The sequence below is a fragment of the Neopsephotus bourkii genome, unplaced genomic scaffold, assembly GCF_033783945.1.
Source record: "Neopsephotus bourkii isolate Nb327-2 ecotype Australia unplaced genomic scaffold, CSIRO-AGI_Nbou_v1 NB_1060, whole genome shotgun sequence".
Classification (NCBI taxonomy): Eukaryota; Metazoa; Chordata; class Aves; order Psittaciformes; family Psittacidae; genus Neopsephotus; species Neopsephotus bourkii.
Window position 1 is genome coordinate 2,315,726 of NW_026901548.1, and position 22,733 is coordinate 2,338,458.

General features: G+C 44.6%; 3 protein-coding genes across 8 annotated transcripts in view; 1 reads left to right on the plus strand and 2 right to left on the minus strand.

The window, feature by feature from the left end:
• The window catches only part of LOC133216660 (DEP domain-containing mTOR-interacting protein-like), a 51,555-nt gene that overhangs the window by 28,715 nt on the left and 107 nt on the right, over positions 1–22,733 (minus strand). The gene's annotated exons all lie outside the window — the stretch shown is intronic.
• Positions 1–22,733, minus strand: part of ARFGAP1 (ADP ribosylation factor GTPase activating protein 1) — a 280,382-nt gene that overhangs the window by 5,966 nt on the left and 251,683 nt on the right. Inside the window, exons 1-11 of one of the 4 annotated variants that reach the window (XM_061361573.1) lie at positions 11,794–11,811; positions 11,429–11,555; positions 8,129–8,192; positions 7,130–7,239; positions 6,153–6,324; positions 4,891–4,991; positions 4,260–4,349; positions 3,503–3,599; positions 2,110–2,166; positions 1,619–1,651; positions 495–524 (exon numbers count right to left, since the gene is read on the minus strand). In XM_061361573.1, the coding sequence (XP_061217557.1) occupies positions 495–524; positions 1,619–1,651; positions 2,110–2,166; positions 3,503–3,599; positions 4,260–4,349; positions 4,891–4,991; positions 6,153–6,324; positions 7,130–7,239; positions 8,129–8,188 (750 nt within the window). In that variant the 5' untranslated portion in view covers positions 8,189–8,192; positions 11,429–11,555; positions 11,794–11,811. Of the gene's footprint in view, positions 1–494; positions 525–1,618; positions 1,652–2,109; positions 2,167–3,502; positions 3,600–4,259; positions 4,350–4,890; positions 4,992–6,152; positions 6,325–7,129; positions 7,240–8,128; positions 8,193–11,428; positions 11,556–11,793; positions 11,812–22,733 lie in introns of those variants that run through there. The other 3 variants (XM_061361576.1, XM_061361575.1, XM_061361574.1) reach the window with 3 other exon arrangements.
• NKAIN4 (sodium/potassium transporting ATPase interacting 4) overlaps positions 21,617–22,733 on the plus strand; it is a 48,154-nt gene continuing 47,037 nt past the window's right edge. For all 3 annotated transcript variants that reach the window (XR_009726686.1, XM_061361577.1, XM_061361578.1), the window contains exon 1: positions 21,617–22,039. Coding sequence is in view for 2 of the 3 variants with exons in the window: in XM_061361577.1 (XP_061217561.1) it covers positions 21,632–22,039 (408 nt within the window). In the remaining variant the exon portion in view is untranslated. The remainder of the gene's footprint in view (positions 22,040–22,733) is intronic.

Below are 22,733 nucleotides of genomic sequence, written 5' to 3' on the forward strand. Positions count from 1 at the left end.
TGTTATGAAGAGTAATATACCAAGACTAAGAGCTAAGAGGAGTCATTATTAGAATTAGGAAAAATTCTTATACGATCCCATTTACTGAACCACATATTATAAATATGCAAAGATTTGGGTACAATTATGTTTCCATCTGTACCACTTCTTCACCTTTACTACTACTGAATTGAGGATAGCATCCTAACCACCATTACAAACACTGCGTAACAGGGCACTTAGTAAAGAGTTTGCCTTCACACATCACCCCAGGGGAGTTATTGGTATCCTGCATTCCTGGATGTGACATGCAAACAGAAATCCTGAAATCCTCTATCCAATTTAGCCTATTTTAAGTCAGTCTGAAGAACTATTATTGTATGAAACACACAACACTGTTCTGAACAGATTGGACTTAAGGCAAGAAAAGAAAAGACAGCTCAAGAGCAAATGCACATATTCAGCACAAACAGTGACAAGGAGCCCATGCACAAGAATATATGTGAGGGTGTTACCGGCTCTGGCTGCTGCTTGTAGCCCCAAAACTTTACCCAGACAGCAAAAGAGAAAGAGCAAGGAAGGTAGAAGCAGCTTTTAGCAAAAACTTGGCAGCATTTTTTCAGGCAAGTTAAGTAGCACGAACCTTTTCCACCTTCAACATCTACTGACAAGACAAAGAGTGAGTGTGTTTGCTCACTGGCCACCCAACAGACTTTTAAACAATGTATTACATCAAAAAGATGTTCAGTCTCTTCTACAGGGCAAAGGATCAGATGTTTCAGGAACAACGCTTAGGCATCAGTAACACAGCTTAGATTCTAGAGCACTGTGTTGCTGTGGTCCTTGTCAGTACATGTGATGAGCTTTCACACCTAATATTACATTTACATTTGCTCATAATACTAAAGAAAGAAGAGTTAGCTAAAAGGGAAGCTGCTGGAAGGAGTGAAAGAGGAAGATTTGTATAACACTTGGTATTTTACTTTAATACTTCAAAGTATTCCCCAAGCAGCGAATACTTTAAAGCTTCTAAGTGGCAAGTCTGGGTGTTTTCACAAGACAGTTTTTTTTGCAAAACATCCAAATTTGCTATCTGGAATATTAATATAATACTGCAAACATCTGTCTGAGCAGCAATACCTGCATTTCACACTGGTTTTGGGCAATACCATCCTACACAGAGCAGAAAACATGCCAGGCTAATGCTCTACAAGTTAATTTCATAACAATATTAAGCAGTTCATATTTGTTATACATTATTAGACTTTAGCAATGGCTTGCATTATATCACCAAGAAACCTACTTCAAGTTAGGGAACATTTAAGGTTCACAAACATAAAATAAGGGTATTTGAAGCTTGCAAGCATGCAAGAATTAAAGCATTTCATTGTACTGCCTCTCCAGTCCACCCAACAGTTACACACAGCAGAGCACCACTGTTTATTTCTTCCTTAATTTGGTCACTGCAGTTCCCATGCAATTCCCATGGAAATCAAAGCGAGAGCGTAAAATTACTGTACACTACAAAGGAAAGACACAGTGGTCTGTTCAGGTTCACATCTAAATCAATCAGTGCAGGCAAGTACATGACATTTAAAGCTAGTTACAGTCAATAAGAAAGAGCAAAATCTATAATCACCTTTTGACTTGCTTGAGATCCAAACCTGGTAGCCTGTGAAAAGGAGAAAATATATTCAAGTTTATGGAATAAACCCCTTGCTTTTTAAATACACACATGTAGAAGTGCTGCATGATCCTCTCCAAGATGAATGGAGCTTTGCCAGAATTTCACAGCAAACAGAGGAGATCCATATGATGACCTCTGGCATTCCAAATTGCTCTGGGGAAGCATTCTCAGCCTACAACAGGGCTAAGAAAAGCTCTTCAACACAGACTACACCTCTTTCCACCATCATCCAGTGGATGAATTAACAACATCCAGAAGCTTGAGAAACAGTTAAGGCAAAGATCTGCACTCAAAATGCATCTATTTTATATGCCACAGGCAAAGTTATACAAAGAGCAGAATTCATTTTGCACTGACAGTACTTCTAAAGACACATCACTACTAAAACACTAACAGAACCTCTGAGTTTACAAGGATTACACTGAAATACACTGTTTACTTACACCCTCTTTAGCAGCAGAGGCAATTTTGCTTGCTCCAGTTGTAAAACTGCTCCATCCCTTTAAAGAAAGTGAGAATGCTGTAAGTTATATGCATAACTTAAATATATATACATATATAATATAGTGAATAACCAGGTGCTCAGTATTACATGTTCTGCAATACAGCTTGTCATATAGTCATGAGAACTACTCACTAGGAACAGCAAAAATTATACTCTCACTTAACTGTAATACAGCAATGAACTTCCATTATTTGTGCAAATCCACTGTAATTTGAACAGATCTGAGTGCTTCAGATGATACTCTTCTATAAACGGCTACATGAAAAATATTCAGCCCCACTATAATCAAGGCCTTAAAATCGCACTGTAATATGTACCTGTGGTCACAAGAGGGCATTTTGATCATAAGTTTCACAGAGATTCTGTGTTCAACTAACAGTTGACAATAACTGGGATAATGAACAGTGACATCTCTCCTTTGCTGTCTTAGCACAGCTGAGATACGTTATAAATGTGTTTTCTAATCTGAATTCTCTGGTCTACAATCTATGACATAACTAGAAAATATTCAGCAGACCTGTACAAAGCATCCTATGGAATCACCTGGAATACTGGTCAAAGACTCAGGCACTACCTTTGTCTACTGTGCTCTAGAGAAATTACTGTCTTTTTTAAAAACAACAATGGAACCTAGTGCACGTATTTAGACAGATGAGGCTCCACAGAAATCTACTGGCCAAAAACCCCAGTAGAAAACCTTATTGTATTCCAAAGTGATTCCAAATCCCAAATACTGGTCAGTACTGCCACTCTGCAGCCTATCAAAGCCCCAGTATGTCCCCAACTCCCTCTGACTTTACCCTCATTTTCCTTCAACAATGCATCTTTCACTATCTCTGCTTCAATCATGACAACTGTTCAACCATATGCTGTTACCTCTTCACATGCTGTCACAAGCATTTCGAATGTTTTCATCACTGCTCAGAGTTCTTGGCACCGCTCTACACACACATCTCAGTTGTTTTCCACTGAACATACCTAATATAGCTAATCTATTTAGACCATTGCCAGCCTAACTGCTATTCCCAACAGGTAATTACTTTCATCTCTCCAAGCCTTGTTGAGTATCAGTTCTTAATCCATTTCTATAGCCTCATTTATTTATTTGTATGACAAATACCAGACACAATTCCTAAGCTTTGCTCAAGTTTCTCCCTTCATTTTTCCCTTTAAAATCCACCAGTATCATCTTCACTCTTTGAGAATACAACCAATACTCTGCATCTCTCCATATCTACCTGCAGCTTTCAGTTTCTCTTCTCCATTTATATCCTCTCATAACAGGGGATAGATGAAAATAGTAACTGAGGTCACTTAAAGCAATTCCTTACCGAGTACAGTGAGGACATAGCATTGTTCAGGAAGTCATCCTCTTTTTTTGGAGGGTTTACTGTGTTGCCAAACCCAACATAGCGATTCTCTTGGCCACTAGCACAAGGAAATGAATAAACAATGTCTGTATTAGCATGAGTTCATTAAAACCATTAAAAGAAAACTGAAAAGCATTAAAGAATGGCAATTGTTTAACAGGCTTTAAAATACACCTGGAAAAAAAAAGTCTTACAGTACCTAGCACCCAAAATACAAACCCACTCACTTCAAAGATGTAACAACAAGAAGGATCCATTGGGAGTCCTTGGAAATTAAAGTGTCCCCTAAGCAAGTTAATATGGATCAATAATTCCCAAGGTTTAACTATCAGAAGTCTGAGTAAATCTTAATAAAGTGATACATGAAAAAGGGAAAAGGAAAGAAAGAAGAAAACAGTTTTAGCTTTACAAATACTCCTGTTTAACTCAAAGACATACTATATACACTAAGAATTCCCTAGTTTGGAGCCCACCACAGTAATATTTTGAGTTACAAGCTCATTTTTAATGCTATTAGAACATTCTTGTCATACAAATGCATTAAGAGGCACTTTCATTCCTTTTACACTTTATCATATATTACCAACATATTTTTAATAGCAAACAAGATGTGTTATGTAGTGAATGAGGATCACAGTTGCATAGCTTTAGTACAACATTCATAACTTTGTTATGCTGGAGGGCCAGACACTCAAAAAATGAATAAATACTGCATTACCCTTGGTAGGAACTGACATCATCATTTAACCAGTCTTCAAAAGCCTTGTCAGAAGAGGCAGTTGCAGTCTGAGATTGTCCAGCATAACTACTGAAAGGAAAGATTTAAGAGTCAAACTGAGTAAAGCAATACTCCCTAGCTCAGTAATGCAGGGTGACACAGATCATCATCACCTAGGTGCAAAAGCGATTATTTCTTTCATCTATCAAGTAGGGAACTCTAATGCAACCAGTAAAAGCCATTGGAGTATTCGATGAATAAAGCAACAGTAAACCTGGACACAGACAATGCCACTCAGACTACAGCCAGCCCTTGGACTTGCTGGATGATGGCCAGGCATGAAGCACTTATCCTCTTGATTTACAACTGCTTTTATGTTGATTCTTTAGTACAGCAAATAACAAACACTACATGCAAAAGCAGAACAACAAAAGAGCTGTGGTCCAGCTTTGATGTGCCCATCAGTAATAAGCAGCATAAGGAAAGCTCTGCTACCTCATATTCTTTAACTTCAGCAGAAGGAATGCTTGTTCAGACAACACCATCAACGGAATAAAACCAGGAGACATTCAAACATCAGAACCATTTTGATCCTGCTGTGGCTATCACAATATGAGATAACAATACACACCGATGAGAAGGAGAAAGAGATGTTTTAGGCTGAGGTGGGGTCCAGTTCCTTGCAGGAGAAGTTTCAATCGACCATTCCTTTCCTTCAGCTACTGTAGCTACCTAGAATAGGTATGAAAATAACCAAGAATACTAGGTCAGAGTTTTGATACAAGTTATACACTGGTCCTGGAAAGCGGACAACGACAAGACATTTTTCACACTTCCTGCCATAGATCCATTAATTTGTTTTCACAAGAAACCAATTTGCCTCTGCATCTCTAGAAATGCTGAATTAAACACTGATTTTATTTCAGACAACTTCTTCAAACAAATGTGGTTTGAAGAGGAAAGATTAGATTAATAAAGAGAGGTAAGCACTAATCCCAGAATAATAATTGGAAGAGGTGGACTTACTCTAGCATAGGTCAGTAAAACACATATACCCATTTAAGTGTTCTCACTACCTCCTTTAAAGAAAGGCCCTGAACTTCATCCCTTCAGCCCATACTGCTTTTCCAATCCCAGTTATAACTTCAGCAAGTTCATATAAAACTTCCAAAGGCCTTGCCACAAAAACTCTACAGTTCCTCTTTTTGCATACTGAACAGCCTACAGCACACAACTTGGGAATTCTTGGCTTTCATCAAGCTACTCCACTTCAGCCAACCATCTCCTATTCATAGGAACTTCTAAAGATGCAAAGAGACAACACACACAACTTCAAAGCTGCAGGGATACCCCAGCAAGCACAGCATGTAACTTCTTACCACTTCCATGGCAGGGTCAGCATAAAAATAGAGTTATCTTTGCAAGTCTCTTTGTAAGCTGTTTGTAATTTTGTTTTTGGAAATTCTAAACCTCTACAAAATGATAATTCCACTACAATTACTGATTTATTTGGTTATGGGCCTGCCAGGGTTTGCCACGTTTGTTACTACATTTACCATTTTGTTACTACATGCACAAAAGATTTATCAGCAGCCACTTCAGATAAAATCCTACTGCTCGAGCAGTCAACTCTCTGTTGGGGGTTGGATTCACTGCAACAAACTGCAGCAGTGAAAAACTGAACCATCTCAGCTAAATGCAGAAAAGAAAGTTTCTAATTGAAGCTCTTACAAGAGCTGGGAAGAAGCACTCCAAGACTTCTCCATTTCAAGAACCACTGCAGAGGTTCAGGAGGCTGCTGCTTTCCCTCCTCCCTATTCAAAAACAAGTGCTTACAAAGTACTTGGATATCTGCAGAGAGCAGGGAATGAGGACGTGCACAACTGGACTTACCTGATCCCTAAAGAGAGCTGCAGCTTTGCTGTTGTACTTCTCTTGCATTGTCCAGCAGGGATCATAATCATCCTGAGACTCCAGGAACTCTCGGAATTTGCTGTTACCTCCAGCCTTCATCTTCTCCAGCTCAATATCCTTCCACTTGTCCATGGTTACAGAACGTACAAAACTGAAAAGTCAGGAGGGAGTGGTAGAAGTGAGACATCATCCTGAAGAAGACTTTTAACGCATATATCTTGATCAATTTCTTTCTTGTAGTCACTAAAGAAACACCTTTAGAATATCCTAATCTTAGCAATTTCATTTTTTCTTTCATGAAACATATGGAATATTTCCAAGCTCCTGTTTCCTGAGCAATTTCTAATTACTAATGAGCTTCAAATCCCCCCTTGAAAAGCAAAGCACGTACTTCTAAAAGCAAAGCATGGGCTTCTTTCTTTAGTGACTTCCCTCCTGGGTTTTCTTTCCCTCTCTCATTTGAGTAACTACCGCATGCTCTGCCCCTATTGTATCTATACACTGTGAGCCTGCAACACATCAACCGTTCTTATTCCACAGATTCCCACCTCAGCTGATACTATACACTTGTATACCCTTACAGACCTATTCTATAAACATGCTGTGACTTTTTGTACTCAACTCCCAAGCAGCTCTAATACTGCTTCACTTTTAATCTATAAAGATTATACAAGATTAAAAGAATAGAGTACAAGGACTAGTGCACTATTACCAACCCTCAAGCTGAAGCTAGAGACACTGCTTTCTGGAACTGGCCACGACATAGCTGTAGTGGTGGAGCACACACCCCAACTGATTATAGACAAGGCACTGAGAGTAAAGCTTGCTTTGGAGAGGAGCACAAACAAAACTGCCAGTGAAATGTTGGATTTGAGAAATCCTATAGTCTTTCTGTTCACAGCCACAGTGCATCCTGAGGGAACACAAGTCAGTCCATGTCTGGTTAAAAGGCTCACCTGAGGTGAACTCCCAAGCCTCGGTGTTTTCCTGAGCACTCCAGACAGATCCAAATTCCATAGGTCACACTCACCCACTGGGGGTTAAAGGCACCACACTCAAAACAGACCTGTGAGAGAGAAAATAGTTACCTCTAACACTCTCCCATCAACTCGTCCATGTGAAGTTTACACTGTGCAGTTCAAAACGTCAAATCATGAAAGCATTACACACAGAAAATCATTACAGAAAGGAGAGTTTTTAGTGCTTGGAAACACTTTCCCTGACAGCATAAGCTTCCTTCAGGTATTTATTTATGCTGCATAGAAAGATTCATTAACTTGCCTGACTTGAATTATAAAAATTACTGTGCCAGTATCAAAAACCAGTAAGGAAATACACATGAGCAAAGTGAAGTGAATGAGCAAAGAATTCAACTGGATTTCATTTCCATATTGCCTTGAAGGAGGGGAATGCAACCAAACTGAATTCTTGAGGTTTCCTTGGCAAAATAAAGATGCAACATTTAAAGTTCAGGACATTTATTCCGTCATGCTGCAGTTTGGCATCTAAACAGAGGTTTTTCTTAAAAATAGCTCTATTGCTCATACAGAGCAAGAAAGTTCTTACGACTGGAATCATCATTTAATATTTAATGCATTGATATAACTAAAACTGAACCTGCCCATGGGTTATCACATTTAAGGAAGTGTATAATCAATTACTTGAAATAGACCATTTTAATTAAGCTGTGCCCAAGGTGTTACTTGTTCAACAGACTCCAGGGGTTACAGCATTACTAGAACATCTGAAAGATCTATGCCAAATTCACAGTGATTTATAATGAGTGACAGCTACTGGAACTACAACAAATTGGTGACATCCAAATTGTTACCAGTAGTTAGCCATACTAGTGCTATCAAGATGATGGCTGTAATAGGCTGCAGCATACATCTGGAGCAGGTAAAAAGAAAACTTAATCTATAAAACAAATGTTAAGAAGATTATGTTTTTCTCACATTGTTCTCATCTTGTGCTCTGACTTCCTTCAGAACTTTCCTTGTTCTTGGACTCGCCATGATTCTATAAAGGGAGAAAAAGAAACCCAAATAACTAAGTCATCATCAAGGATTTGACACTGACAAGATGGTCAGTACCTTACAAGTGTATCTCTATGAAAAAGAACTAGCAGAAAAGGGGATGGGGGTGGCAAACACAGAAACTCTTCTAGGGAATATGTTGTATCAAAACGGATTCTTACTTGATGCTGCTCCCAGACACATCAGGTTACCAACTGAATTATAAGAAAACAAGGCAATTATTGGGACCTTTTACACAAAATAGAATTCCAGATCCAAGAGCCAGGTCTCACTGGTAGAACACATCACCTTACTCTGAATTTATAAAGCATGGATGGCAGCAGCAGGCAGCAGTGTCAAGCCATAGATAAAAGACTCCACTGAGACAAAAAACATGATTCACACACAATACACAGCCTGGAAAAACTTAAAGTACACAAACCACTCATGATTAAAGGAAATGCAGTGTAGAGAGCAACATAAGGCTGCAATTCAGATAAGAAATTAATTAATACTTCCAACTAATTTGATAGTACAATATGGAATCACAGATCCACAGACTGGTTTGGGTTGGAAGGGATCTTAAAGCTCATTCAGTTCCAATACCCTGCAATGGGCAGGGACACCTTCCACTGGAGGGTATTTAGATTAATTTGAAATAAGTACCTTCTTCCTTTTTACTTCCAGTCCACCTCTTCATTTCTACCCCAGAAAACAAACTTCTCAGCCATAGAAGTCTCCCAGCTGACTAGAAACAGCACCAACTATTAAATGTCAGCTTATTCATCAGTCAAGGTACTGAACAAAAAATAGCAGGTTGATGTTTACACCAAATACTGTTCTGAGAGGCAGAAATGCCTTTCTGAAAGCCTTTAGCTCACTCTGCTGCCTGACTAAACAGTCATGAGTCTTCAGTTATCAAGAGGATTCATAATCTTGCAATGATTTTGGGAGGTAAATGATTAAGCACTGCATACAACTGCTGTAACCCAGCAGGGGATGGTGGGAGAACACACCTTTACTTAGAAAAGGAAGGTTGTTTTAGGAAGAAAATCGCTACAGATAAGAAAACATCCCATTAGTAGGAATGTGACCCATTCTTTGACAATTCTAAAGCAGAATTCCAGGAACCACAACCACAGCAGTACATACAGAAAATTATATGTACCACCAGCTCAGCCAATGCAATTCAGAAAGGAATCAACATTGTAACTATGTATTATCCCTGTTAGAAGCTAAACTTATTTGCTGCCTTTTATCCAAAGCACTTCCTCGTTCCCGAACATCTTGCTGACAACTACTTCATTCTGTATTATTTAAGAGAGAGTGTTTTCACTGATGTTTAGAATATGCTTCCTTTCAATCTTAGCTCATTTGTGTTAGACAGAAACAGGCAAGTGGCACAGACTGAAAGGGTTACTGTAATTAAAGGTAAAACCTTCCAGTCATCCTGTACCACATTAAAACTGAACAGAATTATCAAATGCAATTTGGGCAACTTCCAGAAAAGGGAAATAAAAGTGTGGCAAGAAACCCTTTGTATCATGTATCACTTTCTCCCATAGCATTCCAATACTTTCATTTAATTTTACATAACTTATTCATGTGCATATAAGGAGGGAGATCACACTACACATAAAATGTGTTGGCTCATATCCTACAAAGGCCACAGACACATTAATTGAGGTCCACATCTTCAACTCCTCTATCTGTCACTGTCAGTATAAGGGAAAAATCTTCCCCAGCAGTACAGAAATGAATAACTCAGCATTAGCAGCCAGAGACACAACTGTGAACACTTTGGACCCTCCTCTTTGCCACATTTGTTACATTCTCTTTGCATGCCAACTCTCCTTTCTCAGGGATGTGTTTCCCCAGCAACTTGTAAGCTACAGCCAAGCTACAAGGCCACTCTCTGGCTGGCTGCTCACTCCCCTTCCCACTATCTTTCCTTTACCGTTCTTTCTCCTTTTCCACAGATTTGTATTCAGGATTAACAGAGGCAGACGATATGCAAAGGCCTTGCAGCCTCACTGGCACAGGATCATGGCTACAGCTGAACAGGAAAGCCTTACCACTCCAATTCTGCATGAGCTAGGAATTCCATCCTACAACAGCCAATACACACATCACCTCAATGCTTACAGACACCCCGAGTTCCAGATGTCCAACTTCAAACTGACAAAGGAAGTGATTCCCTTTGGGCCTGCAGGAACTGCTTATTTTGATAAAGCCTTTTACAAGAAAGACATTAGCCAACTGAACACAAAACCCATTCCAGATGCACCAAAGTCCCTGATCAAACCACATATGTCTGGTGGGAAGGCAGAGCTTCACCCACACCACATCATCCAAGAAAAGGAGGGGGTAACTATACCCACCAGCTTCTCACACCCTTCTCTCCACCACGAAAGCATCTGGAAATGAAGGACAGGGAAAAAGTCACACTCTAACCTTTCTAACAGGTTTCTTTACACGTACAGAGCGTATTTTCAACTATATTTGCCCACAAACTTGTAAGTGATCAGTCCATCAGAGTTTACCACCCAAAAGCTGAGCCTTTGCAGCTAACTGGGCACACAGCCACCGTGCTGTTTAAGTTTCAGGGGTAAATACTTCAGCAACAACTGTTCAGAGACCTTAAACATCCGTTGTTTAAATCTGATGTAAATGGACATCAACAGCAAAGAAAATGTTTAGTTTAGGAAGAAGTTTTCATTGAAGAATATCAATATTTTAAAATAAAATATAACCATTTTAAAGTGTTCCTGGGTGGAAACTTAAGAGCTTCACACACCACACTGGTGGAAACTGCCATCTCACACTCCTACTTCCTCAACAATCAGTTTCCAGAGAAAAAAACAGGCAGGATGAGTTTCCATGTTAGGAATGCTAAAAGCAGGCAAAAAGGCAGAAGTGGCACTTTTAAGTGGAAATGAGGTAGAAAAGGACTTTGCTCCTCTGCTTCAACAGGGAACTCACACGGCAGGAGATTCACGCAGCCAGCCTGTAGAGAGCTCTAGATGCAGTGCATGAAGATGAAGCGGGTGACGTGGTCTGTGTGGCTTCGTGGTCCTCAAGGCTCCCTCTGCACCTCACCCCGGCAAAGAAAGGCCGCAGGGGCCTCGACCCCAAACGCTGCCGCTCACCTCCACCCGAGCAAGGAATGTTCAAGCTCCAATACACATCAGAGACCATTATATCTTTTACACTCACGCAGGTGCGGACACGTCGCCTTACCGAGAGTCACACCGGGAGCACAGAAGGGCTGTTTCACGCACACCCGCGACACCGGGAGCCGAGCCGAGTCCTGGGGGCCTCCCTCAGCACATGGCCGGGCGCCGTGCGAGCACACCGGCCTCTGCTTCTACAGAACAGCAAATACAGGGATAGAACGGGACCGGGGGAGGGGGGGGAAGGCCGCGGTGGAGCCGCTCGGGCCTCGCCCCGCCCCGCCAGCCAGGCACCGGCAGCTCCCGCCTCCCCCGTGCCTGTGACAGCCCGCGGGGGCTCCGCCGAAGCGGGCCCGGCGCTGAGGCGGGGCTGGCGCGGAGGAAACCGGCCCCGGAGCCACCGCAAGGGAGCGGCGGGGCCCGGGAACGCACCCTCGGTCCTGACGCGGCGCCACCGGCTCCGGTCCCGGTTCCGCCCCGCGCCTCACGGCGCAGCCGCGGCCGGTGACGTTGCAGGGCCGCGGGGCATTGTGGGTGCCGGGGTTAACCCCCTGCGGCCCGGCCCGACCCCTTCACTGGAGGAGCTTGCTCCAAGCCCTGCCAGGGATGGGGCAGCCACAGCTTCTCTGGGCACCCTGTGCCAGCGCCTCAGCACCCTCACAGGGAAGAGCTTCTGCCTAAGAGCTCAGCTCAGTCTCCCCTCGGGCAGGTTCAAGCCATTCCCCTTGCCCTGTCCCTGCAGGCCAATGTAAAATCACTGGTTTAGCTCTGAACAAAGGTTGCCCATAAAGGTGAATTATATCAAATTATGGGGTCTTTTCCAGCCGGTTCTTCCCATGAGCTGATAGGGTTTGCAGCGGAGGCCATGGGCTGCTTTGGCTCTGAGCAAGTCTGAAACCACAGCCTATTCCAGGGACAGCACCCATCCATCCATCATTCCCTAGGGATGCGCCCCAATGGGGTGAAAGGGCCAGAAAGGGGACCCGGAGCTGCTCTACAGGGCTTGGCATCATGTACCAAGGGAGCGCATTTGTTCTACCTCTGATATCTTTTTAGTCATCAACTGAGACACAGAGCAAGGCTTCAGCGTTTACATACGAATCCCATAGAGACAATATTCTGCGCACTTCAGTGCAACTCCTAGTCTGAGCTTTGCTCTTATTAAGTAGGCTATTATCTTACTATCAGCACAGGGAGATTAACGGGAGCCATTTTCATTACCATTAATGGTAGCTACACGCATAACCCCCTTGCATCAAGGGGAAGATAATGGGCCTTTAAATGTGTGAAGGACAGAGGGAAGGGAAAGAACTATAAAGCAAACACGGCTTAAATCATTTGCTTTTCCTGTTAAGGAGAAAGTGGTCTCTGCTGATAAGCACCATTATTTCCTGGTAAACACAAGCCAGTGGGCAATGAGGTTCCCATTATAGAGATGCTGTGTTAGTGTCTAATGAGAATATTAATCTGCTTTTCTGTATATATTGATAGTGCAGTGATTGGTGCTAATGGCTGTTCTGCAGCGGTCTGGAAGGGTGCGTGTTGCATGTTGTGCTCTCAGCCTTGGGAGCAGTGTCAGGAGCTTATTTCATCCATTGGGGTCAGGGCTAAGAGACTGCTGCCTCCCATGGTCTTAATATACCCAGCATGCATGTTCACATTCTGAAGCACGGAAGCTTCGCCTGGGATCAGGATTGCTGTCACCAAAAATAGTGCTTCTGTTTTCACTATAATTTACCCTAAATCAGGAGTTATCATTAAGACGTACAAACAGCAGCAAAACCCTGCATGAGTGGAGGCTGCAGGATGGGACAATCTGGCTTTCAATAGGAATGAAGGGAAGCCGCAAACATTTGCCTTTCTTAGCAAGCACATAAATACATGCCATTCCCAAGCAAGTCCAGTTTGCTCGGTTCCCGGAATCTGGGATAGGTGCATAGCTCTCTTCCCATCTCTGCAATGTGTGACAAATGTTCATTTGGCACAGACAATGCCAACAAGAAACATCGACCGACCATTCTGTTCCCTACTTCTCTCCTTTCTCTAGTTATGAATTTATTCCAGCTCAAAACTAAATTACATCTAATTTTAGCACAATTGCCATTGTTATAATTGTTATGCCCACTCTCAAGCACATATGAAATGTGAAGATAAGGGTAAAACAATAAAACATGAGGCAGGAATAGTTTTCCATCTTGAGATTTTCCAGATAGAATTCTGCTTGGCTATGTTGTGGTTTAAACTCAGTCACGCAGCCGCCCTCTCACTCCCCCCATTTCTCCCCCTGGGTCCCAGAGGGATGGGGAGGAGAACTGAAAGCATATAACTCCCACAGGTTGAGATAAGAGCAGTCCAGTAACTGAGGTATAGCACAAATCACTACTGCCACCACCAATCATAATGATAAGGGAAATAACCAGGGAAGAGTATACAACCGCTCACCACTCGTCAACTGATACCCAGCCCAACCCAGCAGTGATCTCACCTTTCCGGGTAACTGCCCCCAGTTTATATAGTGGGCATGACGTGCTGCGGTATGGAATACCTCTTTGGTCAGTTTGGGTCAGGTGTCCTGTCTTTGCTTCCTCCTGGCTTCCCTCCTCCCTGGCAGAGCATGAGACTCAGAAAGTCCTTGGTCAGACTAAACATTACTGAGCAACAACTAAAACCATCGGTGTTATCAGCGCTGTGCCCAGGCTGAAGGGCAAACCCACAGCGCTGCACCAGCTACCAAGAAGGAGAAAAATGACTGCTACTGCTGAACCCAGGACAGTACGGAAGGATAATGCTCCAAAGTGGAAAGGGTGGTCCAGTTTGAGAGCATAGAAAACAATCAGAGCCCAATTCTGCACAGATTTCATGAATATGTGCATTGTAATTGCAGTGAAAAAGACTGATGGCAAGTGAAAGCCTATTAAGATAACCAACCTAGTGTGTGATTTTGCTTATAAGTTAATTATTTGGAATGATGACTTTGACTTATGATGACTTTGACTTATTATATGACTTATATTTGGTAAAAATACCCAAGAAGTTTCTGCAGCAGGATTTAAACCAAAGAACATTCTTTTGAACTTGTAACTCTTCTACAGAATTCCCAAACCCTTTCTAACCTATTAATAAGACTTGATTTTGGCTATTAAATAGTCTAATAAATAAAGTGGCATTACCACTCAGTTTAAATTGCACAAAATACCCGAAAACCTCTCTTCTAGGAGAGCTGCCAGCATGAGCTTCTAATAGTAAAGGAGAAAGAGAAACAGCAACCCCCTATTTTGACTTGCTTATTGACACCTATGTGGGCTGAATACATCACTCAGTTCTAGCAGCGCTTGTCATGGACTGAGGAGCTGTAGGGTTTTATTGCCTTCTTCCTTCCCAACACAGCTGAGATTAGCCACTACATCAGAGTAATGTGCAGGATGTCACAACACTTAAATTGAGGAGGAACAAAAGGAAATGTAAAGACTCTTGTTAGATAAATCTATTTAATAAATCTGAATAGTGAGGAGCAAGGAATGGACCTGTTTGCATGATAAATGTCACCATTCAAGTCCCGCGTTGTCATTACCTATGATGTATGTAACTGTAACCGTGTGAATAATAATACCTCCCCCCAGCTCAGCCCTTTTACCTCCATGAATAGAATAGTCCTGTTAATTGATGGGAATGTGATAACACCCTTTGCTTGGAGGGGTTTGTGCTGTCTCTGTGTCACATGTTCTGAGTAGCACCCTGTGTGAGCAGGCTGTCACCCGAGCCACCAAAGACTCCATCTCATTCTCAACTTCATGGCCTTGAGAACTCAGAATGACTTCAGGGTTTGTTTTATTCTTGTAAGTCTCAAGAGAAGCTCATTCCTACCAATGTTGTGTCACATAAAATCATCATTAGGAAAGTAATATGTGAAATATCTCCTGCCATGGCATGAAGCATCACTTGTTACTAAATGTTTCTTTTTAATTTTGCTGAATAAATAAGATTTATTTTTATTAAATACAGCATCCAAGTCTATTGATATTCATTGCATTTGGCAGCCACAGCACAGCAGCGCTACCCAGCTGCAATGAATATTGCCATTAGGTTGTAGAAATACCACATGCACTTCATAAAATAATCCTATCCCTCTTGTTGCACAAGGGAACATTACTTTTTGCTTCCTTTTCAGCTGAGAAACCCATGTATAAGGGCTTTTCTGATACATGTCTGCAGTTCACTTGGCACTAGCCAAATCTGAAACTACATCTAATTACCTGGAGCAGTAATTATGAGCAATTACCAGTGAGACAAACAGCCCTACTGGTGTTCAAGCAAGAGAAACTAGGAGGGAGTTTAGTTCTACAGCTTACAAGGAGTCCTGCCTATGCTATGGATTCACTGGCACTGATTTTCTCATCCAGCCCTTCAAACCACAGACAGGATCAGGACAGTAATCAACCCCTGTCCTTCCACTGCATATTGATAGGAAAATCACTGCTGGTTTGAGCTCCACTCTGCAGCTGGGAGTGCGCTTTGATGGGTTTCTACTGTCAATCAGGTTATGAAGACATCCTTTTGCTATGTTTCTCCACTTCATAGCTGGAAAATCTTAAGCAGATGCTCGTATTTGGAGACCCCATCAAACCTTCTACCTAGTCTTTTTGTTAGGAATGAGATAAAATGTGGAAAGGTTTTATATGAGACAGGAAGAAGCTTTTCTTCTGATATTTAACCAGCAAGCAGACAAGCAAAAGCTTTCGTTTAACAAGCAGTGGTTACTTAATTCTGTGTTAATGTCTCATACATGTGTAGCACATCACGGTTTGTACCATTGTCAATCAAAGCCGTCAGAAGTGGCCATCTAGCATGGTCCGGGCAGGGTGAAAAAGCCTGGAAGTGCTGCCAGCTGCCTGTGTGTACCCTGTGGATACTCAGAATGAACTTTGGGAGCCTGCTTCAAGTGGCTTATTTCCAAGGCAATTAAGTCTTTCTAAAGCAAATGGGTGTAACAACCGCTCCTGCAGCCTGGTGGCATCTGACACTGCTGACTTCTTAATGCATATTAGCCCGCACTGGCTGGGATTAAAAAGGGCATCACTGAAAACATGGCAGAGAAGCAGCTCTGGATTGCATGTGCATGGTTATGAGTAGCTTCTAACTGCACGTTTCATACCTGCACTGGGGCTGTGCTTGTATATGCTGGCTCCCGACACCATACACTCGTGCATACACTGCTGTAGGTGTCCTTCAGAAGACACTCTAAAAGAAACTTGCTATTGATTCCTTCTCCATCACATCACGTGAGACTTGTTAAATGGGCTTGAGGGAGTTCATAACCATTTGAGAGGAAAAAAAAGTTCCTAAGGAAATGGGGAAACAGCTTGGCCAATTGAGAGCACCCTGAGCTATGAACTGGAGACTGCTCTCACCCTTGGGGCTCTTTTCTTTTTGGTCCTATCATTTGAGAAATGCAACTGTTGCATGGAAACCTTGAATAATCACTTGGTATCAATACCCAGGGACCTTGGCAGCTGCCTTGAATTGCTCCATGGTCACACTGCCTGGTGGAATTGCAGCTGGAAATGCGGCTGCAGTCATGCCAGCTACTCGGATTGCATGGGCTGAGATGCTGGGGTGTCAGCTGTGACAGCCTGCTCATCCTCTGTGTTAACCCTTTGGGCTCTCCCTCCTCTCCACTCCAGGTTATTCCTATGAAAGCACCCAGGAACACTGACATGCAATCCGCAGAGCTGCTATGGCCCTGATTTGAGCAGCTCTTCCCAAAGTAGTTCAGTAGTTTCATGTTCTGTGTCTCCATGTTGTAAATAAGACAGAGGAGGAGGGAGGCTCTTTGGTGCCCAGTGGAGGTGTTGGTCCATGGCACGAGGAACCCTCCTCAGGCTAACAATAGTGCTGGTGGCTTCCATGCTGTTTCTGTCTCAATGCTTTTCCTTTATAGTCACAGAGAAGTAGAAAAGGAGCTATTTGCAAAGCTGCTCGTGGATGTTACAGCAGGGTTACCAAGGCATCTTTGGAAAGCTGTGGAAGTGTGAATTTGAACCTTGACTCCACAGTAAACGGGTACCTACGTGTTTGATGCAGAGCGAGGCACAATATCAATCGTGTTTCCTTCATACAAGCCCTCGATCACACAAACAAGGTCTCTGCATCAGAGATGTGGACAAATTGTTCACCTTGCCGTTACCCTGATGCGGCAGAGAGCGCGGTGGCTGCGTTCCACCTCTGCCATCCTCCACAAGCTCATCAGAGAGCACTGAGGATGTATTGTGCAGCTCAGCAAGTTAATATCAGGGAATTACAACTGAGGAATGGAGACGATGGTGGCGGACAAAGCCTGGTTAGGGGCTGCCTCCCTGCAGCATCCCAAAGCTTCACAGGGATCAGAGAGACAATGACACGTTTCACACACCAATTCTGATAAATTTTACAGGTTGCCCTGGGCTGTGGGGAACCATTTCAAAGCACAGAAGCCATTGAGATTGCTTCTTCTCTTGTGTGATGATGAGAACAATTTTTAAGCCACTGCTCTTTGCTCTCTCAGGGCTGTTCTTCTCTCCTATGTATTCACTAGGCTGCAAAAGGAGGGGAAGAGCAGAGCGTGGTTCCTTTGGACATCACTTGCTGGGGGTGTTCCAGCTCAGTTTGGCTCCTGTGCCTCCCTGGTCCCGCTGGATTGAAGAAGGACATGTCTGTGCTATTGCCACTTCCCTTAGGATAGCCTTGGCTTCACTGGCTTTGGTCCCAGAGCAGCTGAGCTATGTAACAACTCTCTAGTTATTAGCTCAGGTTAATGGGAGGTTTAAACAATGACAAGTTTAAAATTAGAAGGTCAAAACCTTGCCCTTTTTCCCTTCTCCCTCTCTTTTTCTCGCTAGTTCAGTAACCCTTTCCTATAGAAGAGGTCTTCAGTGAGACATGGGAATATCACAGAGTCCAGTTCTTATAGCTAGGCCTGGATGCCCCAGGGGAGCAGTGGCAACCTCTGCTCACCAGCAGTGAGGTCCTGTCACTGTGTCCAGCATTGCTCTGTCGAGGAGGCAGAGCAGAAGCTACGGCCCTTTCCTCCTCCCACCCAGGAAGATGCTGTATCCTGATCTGTTTGCACCCATCCACATTTTAAGCATCCACAGCTCAGCCACCTCTTAGGTGAAGATGTTCCAACTGGTTGTGCTGAAGGTGGCCCCTGTGAATTCCCACTGTGCTCCGTGGAAGGCTTCCATCAGTCACAGAGCAGCGGGTGGCAAAGGGTTTTACTTCTAATTCCTGTTAGAGAAATAGGATGTGACATAGGATGTGATGTGCCACCTTGGGAGGCTGCTGTCTGCACTGGAGGAGAGGAGCAGGCAGCTGGTTAGCTCTAAAGGCCATAAAGCAGTGCAATGGACACACTTTGCCTTTTGGAGGTGGCATTGGTAAGGTTGGAGTGTTCTGACACTGCTGCAATTGCTCAGACCAATCTAAAGGCACCGTGACCCAGGTGAGGTTATTAAAAATGGAATATAAGTGAATCGAGTGGAATAATGCACCCCACATGTATCATATCATGGGCTCTAGGACCATCAATAGCTCCCAGCAGCTCTGACAATGACAGAGTTTGGGCTGTGAAGAGATGTGTCCCCAGCTCATGCTTTTATCCTCTATTGCTCATCTTCACCTGTTAGAGCGAGGAGGCTGCAGAGATGATAAATAAGGAGCTGTGGTGAGACACTGGTGCTTTGCCTCAAGGTTGCGAACTTTTGTTTCTTGGTTTCTTCTGAAGTAAACCTGTGTCTTCTGGAAGGAATTTGGATGCAACCAGCCAGGAACAAGTGACAACAAGGTTAATCTCCCATAACAGTGCAGTTGGATCCATGCAGCCCCATCAGCACAAGGAATTTGGATGGGAAGAGGTTCCTGATTCAAGCACGGGCTGAGAACAAGGATGTTCAGTGTCTGGAGCATCACTTGAACTCTCAGGGTAGATGCAGCACTCATTCAGGAATGTGGATGACCAGGACTTCATACCGTGTTTAGGAGATTCTGGTGGCTGCTGTGGCAGTGCCAAGGCAAGTGCTGCTGTGTGGTGGTACATGAGGGTTACTGTTGACACATAGCACATCAGTGATGGCACTGCCTTTTGGCAGCCTCTGGGCTGCCTCATCCCATGGTGTCTTGTTAATCTACCTGCTAATTAAAAAAACCCAACTTAATTTGGATCTAAGATCCATGTGGTTTATTCACTTAGGTCCAAATTCAGCTAAGCTGTTACTTCATCTCACAGAGTCTGCAGGAGATGTTTTAATTAGCCCACAAAGAGCAACCAAAAACCCAAACCTGTTGTCAGATGGAAACTCAATCCACCTCCACTGGTGTCTGTAACCAAAAAAGACTGGAGACCAACGCTGATGCTAGTGTCCAGCTTTCAGTGCGAGTAGCCCCAAGTGGGGCTGCTTGGTTACATGAAGGCAGATCCTCTCCTGCTACCCCAACACAGACAAGAAATCATCTGAATGAAGATCATAAGATCAGGCTCTGGGAGTTTTAAGTTTCTCTTTGAAATACAGGTTACATTATCCCTGTGGTTTCACCCCTCTCCATAAGCTGAGGAGGGTCAGTGTGTTTTCTGTTGGCTGCACATGGTGTCCCAGCCAGCACAGGGTTACCTTCTGCTTCGCTTATCAAGATGAAAGTGCAGGTGGAAGGAGCCCTGTTTAAGTCAAACTCAGCCTTTCACAGTGATACCTTCTGTTGTTTCACACCGTGTCTCCTTCGTGGTGCAACTGAGCTGGAAAACAGCCGTGCTTACGGGAGGCTTTCAGAAGTAGGAGGCAGCACAAGAGATGCAGCAAACCTTCAGAAAGGGCACAAAGGGCGGGTACTAACCTGCACTGATGCATCCCCGCCGGCTCCACGCTTCCAGGGCTGGAAACAGCAAGCAGCAGAACCCAGCCTGCTTTGTTTGAGCTCCTCTTGCAATTCTGATGTAGGGTGGATTGACCCTCCAGTGCAGAGCGAGGCCTCCCTATGCAGGTTGTAAAAGGAATGTTTCATCTGCATTCATTACAAACTCAACTGCTGGCTCCACCATCCAAACCCATCTTCCTGGGAACACAGTTACTGCCAAAGCTTCTTCAGTCCACAGTTTCCTCAGCGGAGTAAATTGATTTCTTCCCTGGGTGTATTCCTTTCACCTGTAATAAAATGTGGTTTATTGTATCTGACTGCATTAACTGGTGCCCTGGTTTTGCACCGTGCACAGGCCAGAGAATCGATGCACTTTGCCATTGAAAGCCGGTCGGATTTGTGGGCAATGCGGAGTCTGTCTCCTAATCTCAAGTATTCAGAGTTAGCTTGTTTGTTTGTTCTGTTTCCCCCTGTGGCTGATTTGAATATCAATGATGTTGTTAATACAAGGCTTTTAACATTCATAGCGCTTTAGGATTAATCCTGCTGCCCTGCGGTGGAGGCAGGGGTGCTTTCCTCGGTCATTTCAGCTCCCATCCCCTCCTCGCACCGCTGAAGTAAGCAGTGGGACATGCTTGTTTAAAAGGGAAGCGGGGCTGGTCACTCACGGGGCGAAGCTGCACCCACTTTGGAGGCAAAATCATAGGATCACAGCACAATTTGGTTGGAAGGGACCTTAAAGCTTCATGCGTTGGGCTTAAACATGAGTCTGTCCCGATCACAGCACATGGTGCGGTTCCTGCCCCTTGGCTGGCCAGAAGCGAGTAGGGCAGGGAGTGAGCTCTATCTAATGGGCCCTGCTTCTCCTCCTGGAGAGAGGGAGGCAATGCCATAGGCTCGGGTGTGTAAAGGAGGCGGTTGTGTGCTCATGGATTTACTCTCCTGATCACAGTTGAAGTAGACGGACATGCTTTCCTACAGATGAGGTGTTTGGGGACGGCTTCATAGATGGTGCTCAGGTAGAAGCTCTTCTTGGAAGAAGAGATGCTCCCCTACATCCCTGCTATTCAGCCATGGTTCATTCACAAGCCTGGACGTACACTTCAAAACACCCACAAATGTGCGTTGTAAAGAACTCCTTGTCTTATCCCCCTTTCCAAGTTTATCTTCCGTGTGTGACAAATTTTATGGGAAGAATCATTGCATCTTAGATCAATTTTAGGTAATTTTTAGTGAGCATGCCAGCACCTGCACGGGGAGGAAGGTGATGGGCATTATGTGGAAGGGGGAGAGGAGCTCCCCATTCCCATTGCTCGGGATGCTCTATAGGCTCTGTGTCCCGTAGACAGCCCCCACCCCGCCAGAGAAGGCGAGGGAAAACCAGGCTATGCCTGCCTCAGCCTCTCGGCGCGGGGGGGCTTGGCCGGGAGCATCCCATTGGTACCCCGGGAGCATCCCTCCGCGCCTGCGAGGGCAGCGAGCCCCCGCCCCGCCATCCCTGCCCGCCTTCGGGAGCGCAGCCGCGCCGGAGCGTTGCCCTTTTAAGCTGTGGCCCCACCGCCTCCTCCCCGGCTCCCGGAGGGGCTCCGGATCCTCCGCGACCTCCCTCCTCCTCCTCCTCTTCTCCTCCTCCTCCTCCTCCTCCTCCTCCTCCTTCCCCCGCGGCAGCTGCGGGCCGGGGAGAGGGAGCCGGGAGCCCCGGGGCGAACCGGGCTGGCCCTGCCCGCGCTGCTCGGGGACCATGGGATGCTGCACCGGGCGCTGCACCCTCATCTTCCTCTGCGCTTTGCAGCTGGTAAGTGGAGGCGCTCCGCGTTAGGGGGGAACGGGAGAGAACGGGGGGTTCGGAACAAAAGCCCCCTCGGGGCTGGTAAAGGCTCCCGTAAAAGCTTCGGTCCTTCGTTACTTCATCCCGGAGGAGAAGGTGAAGGGATGTCGGGCTGCGCTCCGGGGACGTGGGGCAGTTTTGGTGCCTAAAACTCGGAGAAACGCTTGGGGAAGGAAAGAAAAAGAGAAGTTTTCAATTGATAAGTTTGAGGTTATAAAATAAAACTTTAAGCAAATTCAGTGATCCCTGCTTGAAGGGAATCCCGGCGGTGCTAGAACAAACCAAACTTCGGAGGTACCGAAACCCACCGGTGCCTTCAGCCCTGGTCATGGCCAGCTGGAAGAAAAGGCTGACCGCTGTGTGTGTCCCCATCCCCCGGGGACAGCCTCCGAGTCCTGTCCCCTGTGTCCCCCCGGCTCCCCGCTGTGTGTCCCTATCCCCCGGGGCTCTCCTCCGTGTCCCCCCTCCCCATCTCGCCGCTGTCTGCCCTCACTGGAGGGGTTTGTGTTGGTTTGGAAGGATTATTCCCCCCTTTCGGGATAAAGTGCTCATAAACACACAGGGATTAACACAGGAACAAAGTCCCGGTGCGCGGCGGGTGCGGGTCCTCGGGGCATCTCTGTTTTTTTGTGGGGGGGAACAAAGCTGCCGGTGCCGGAGC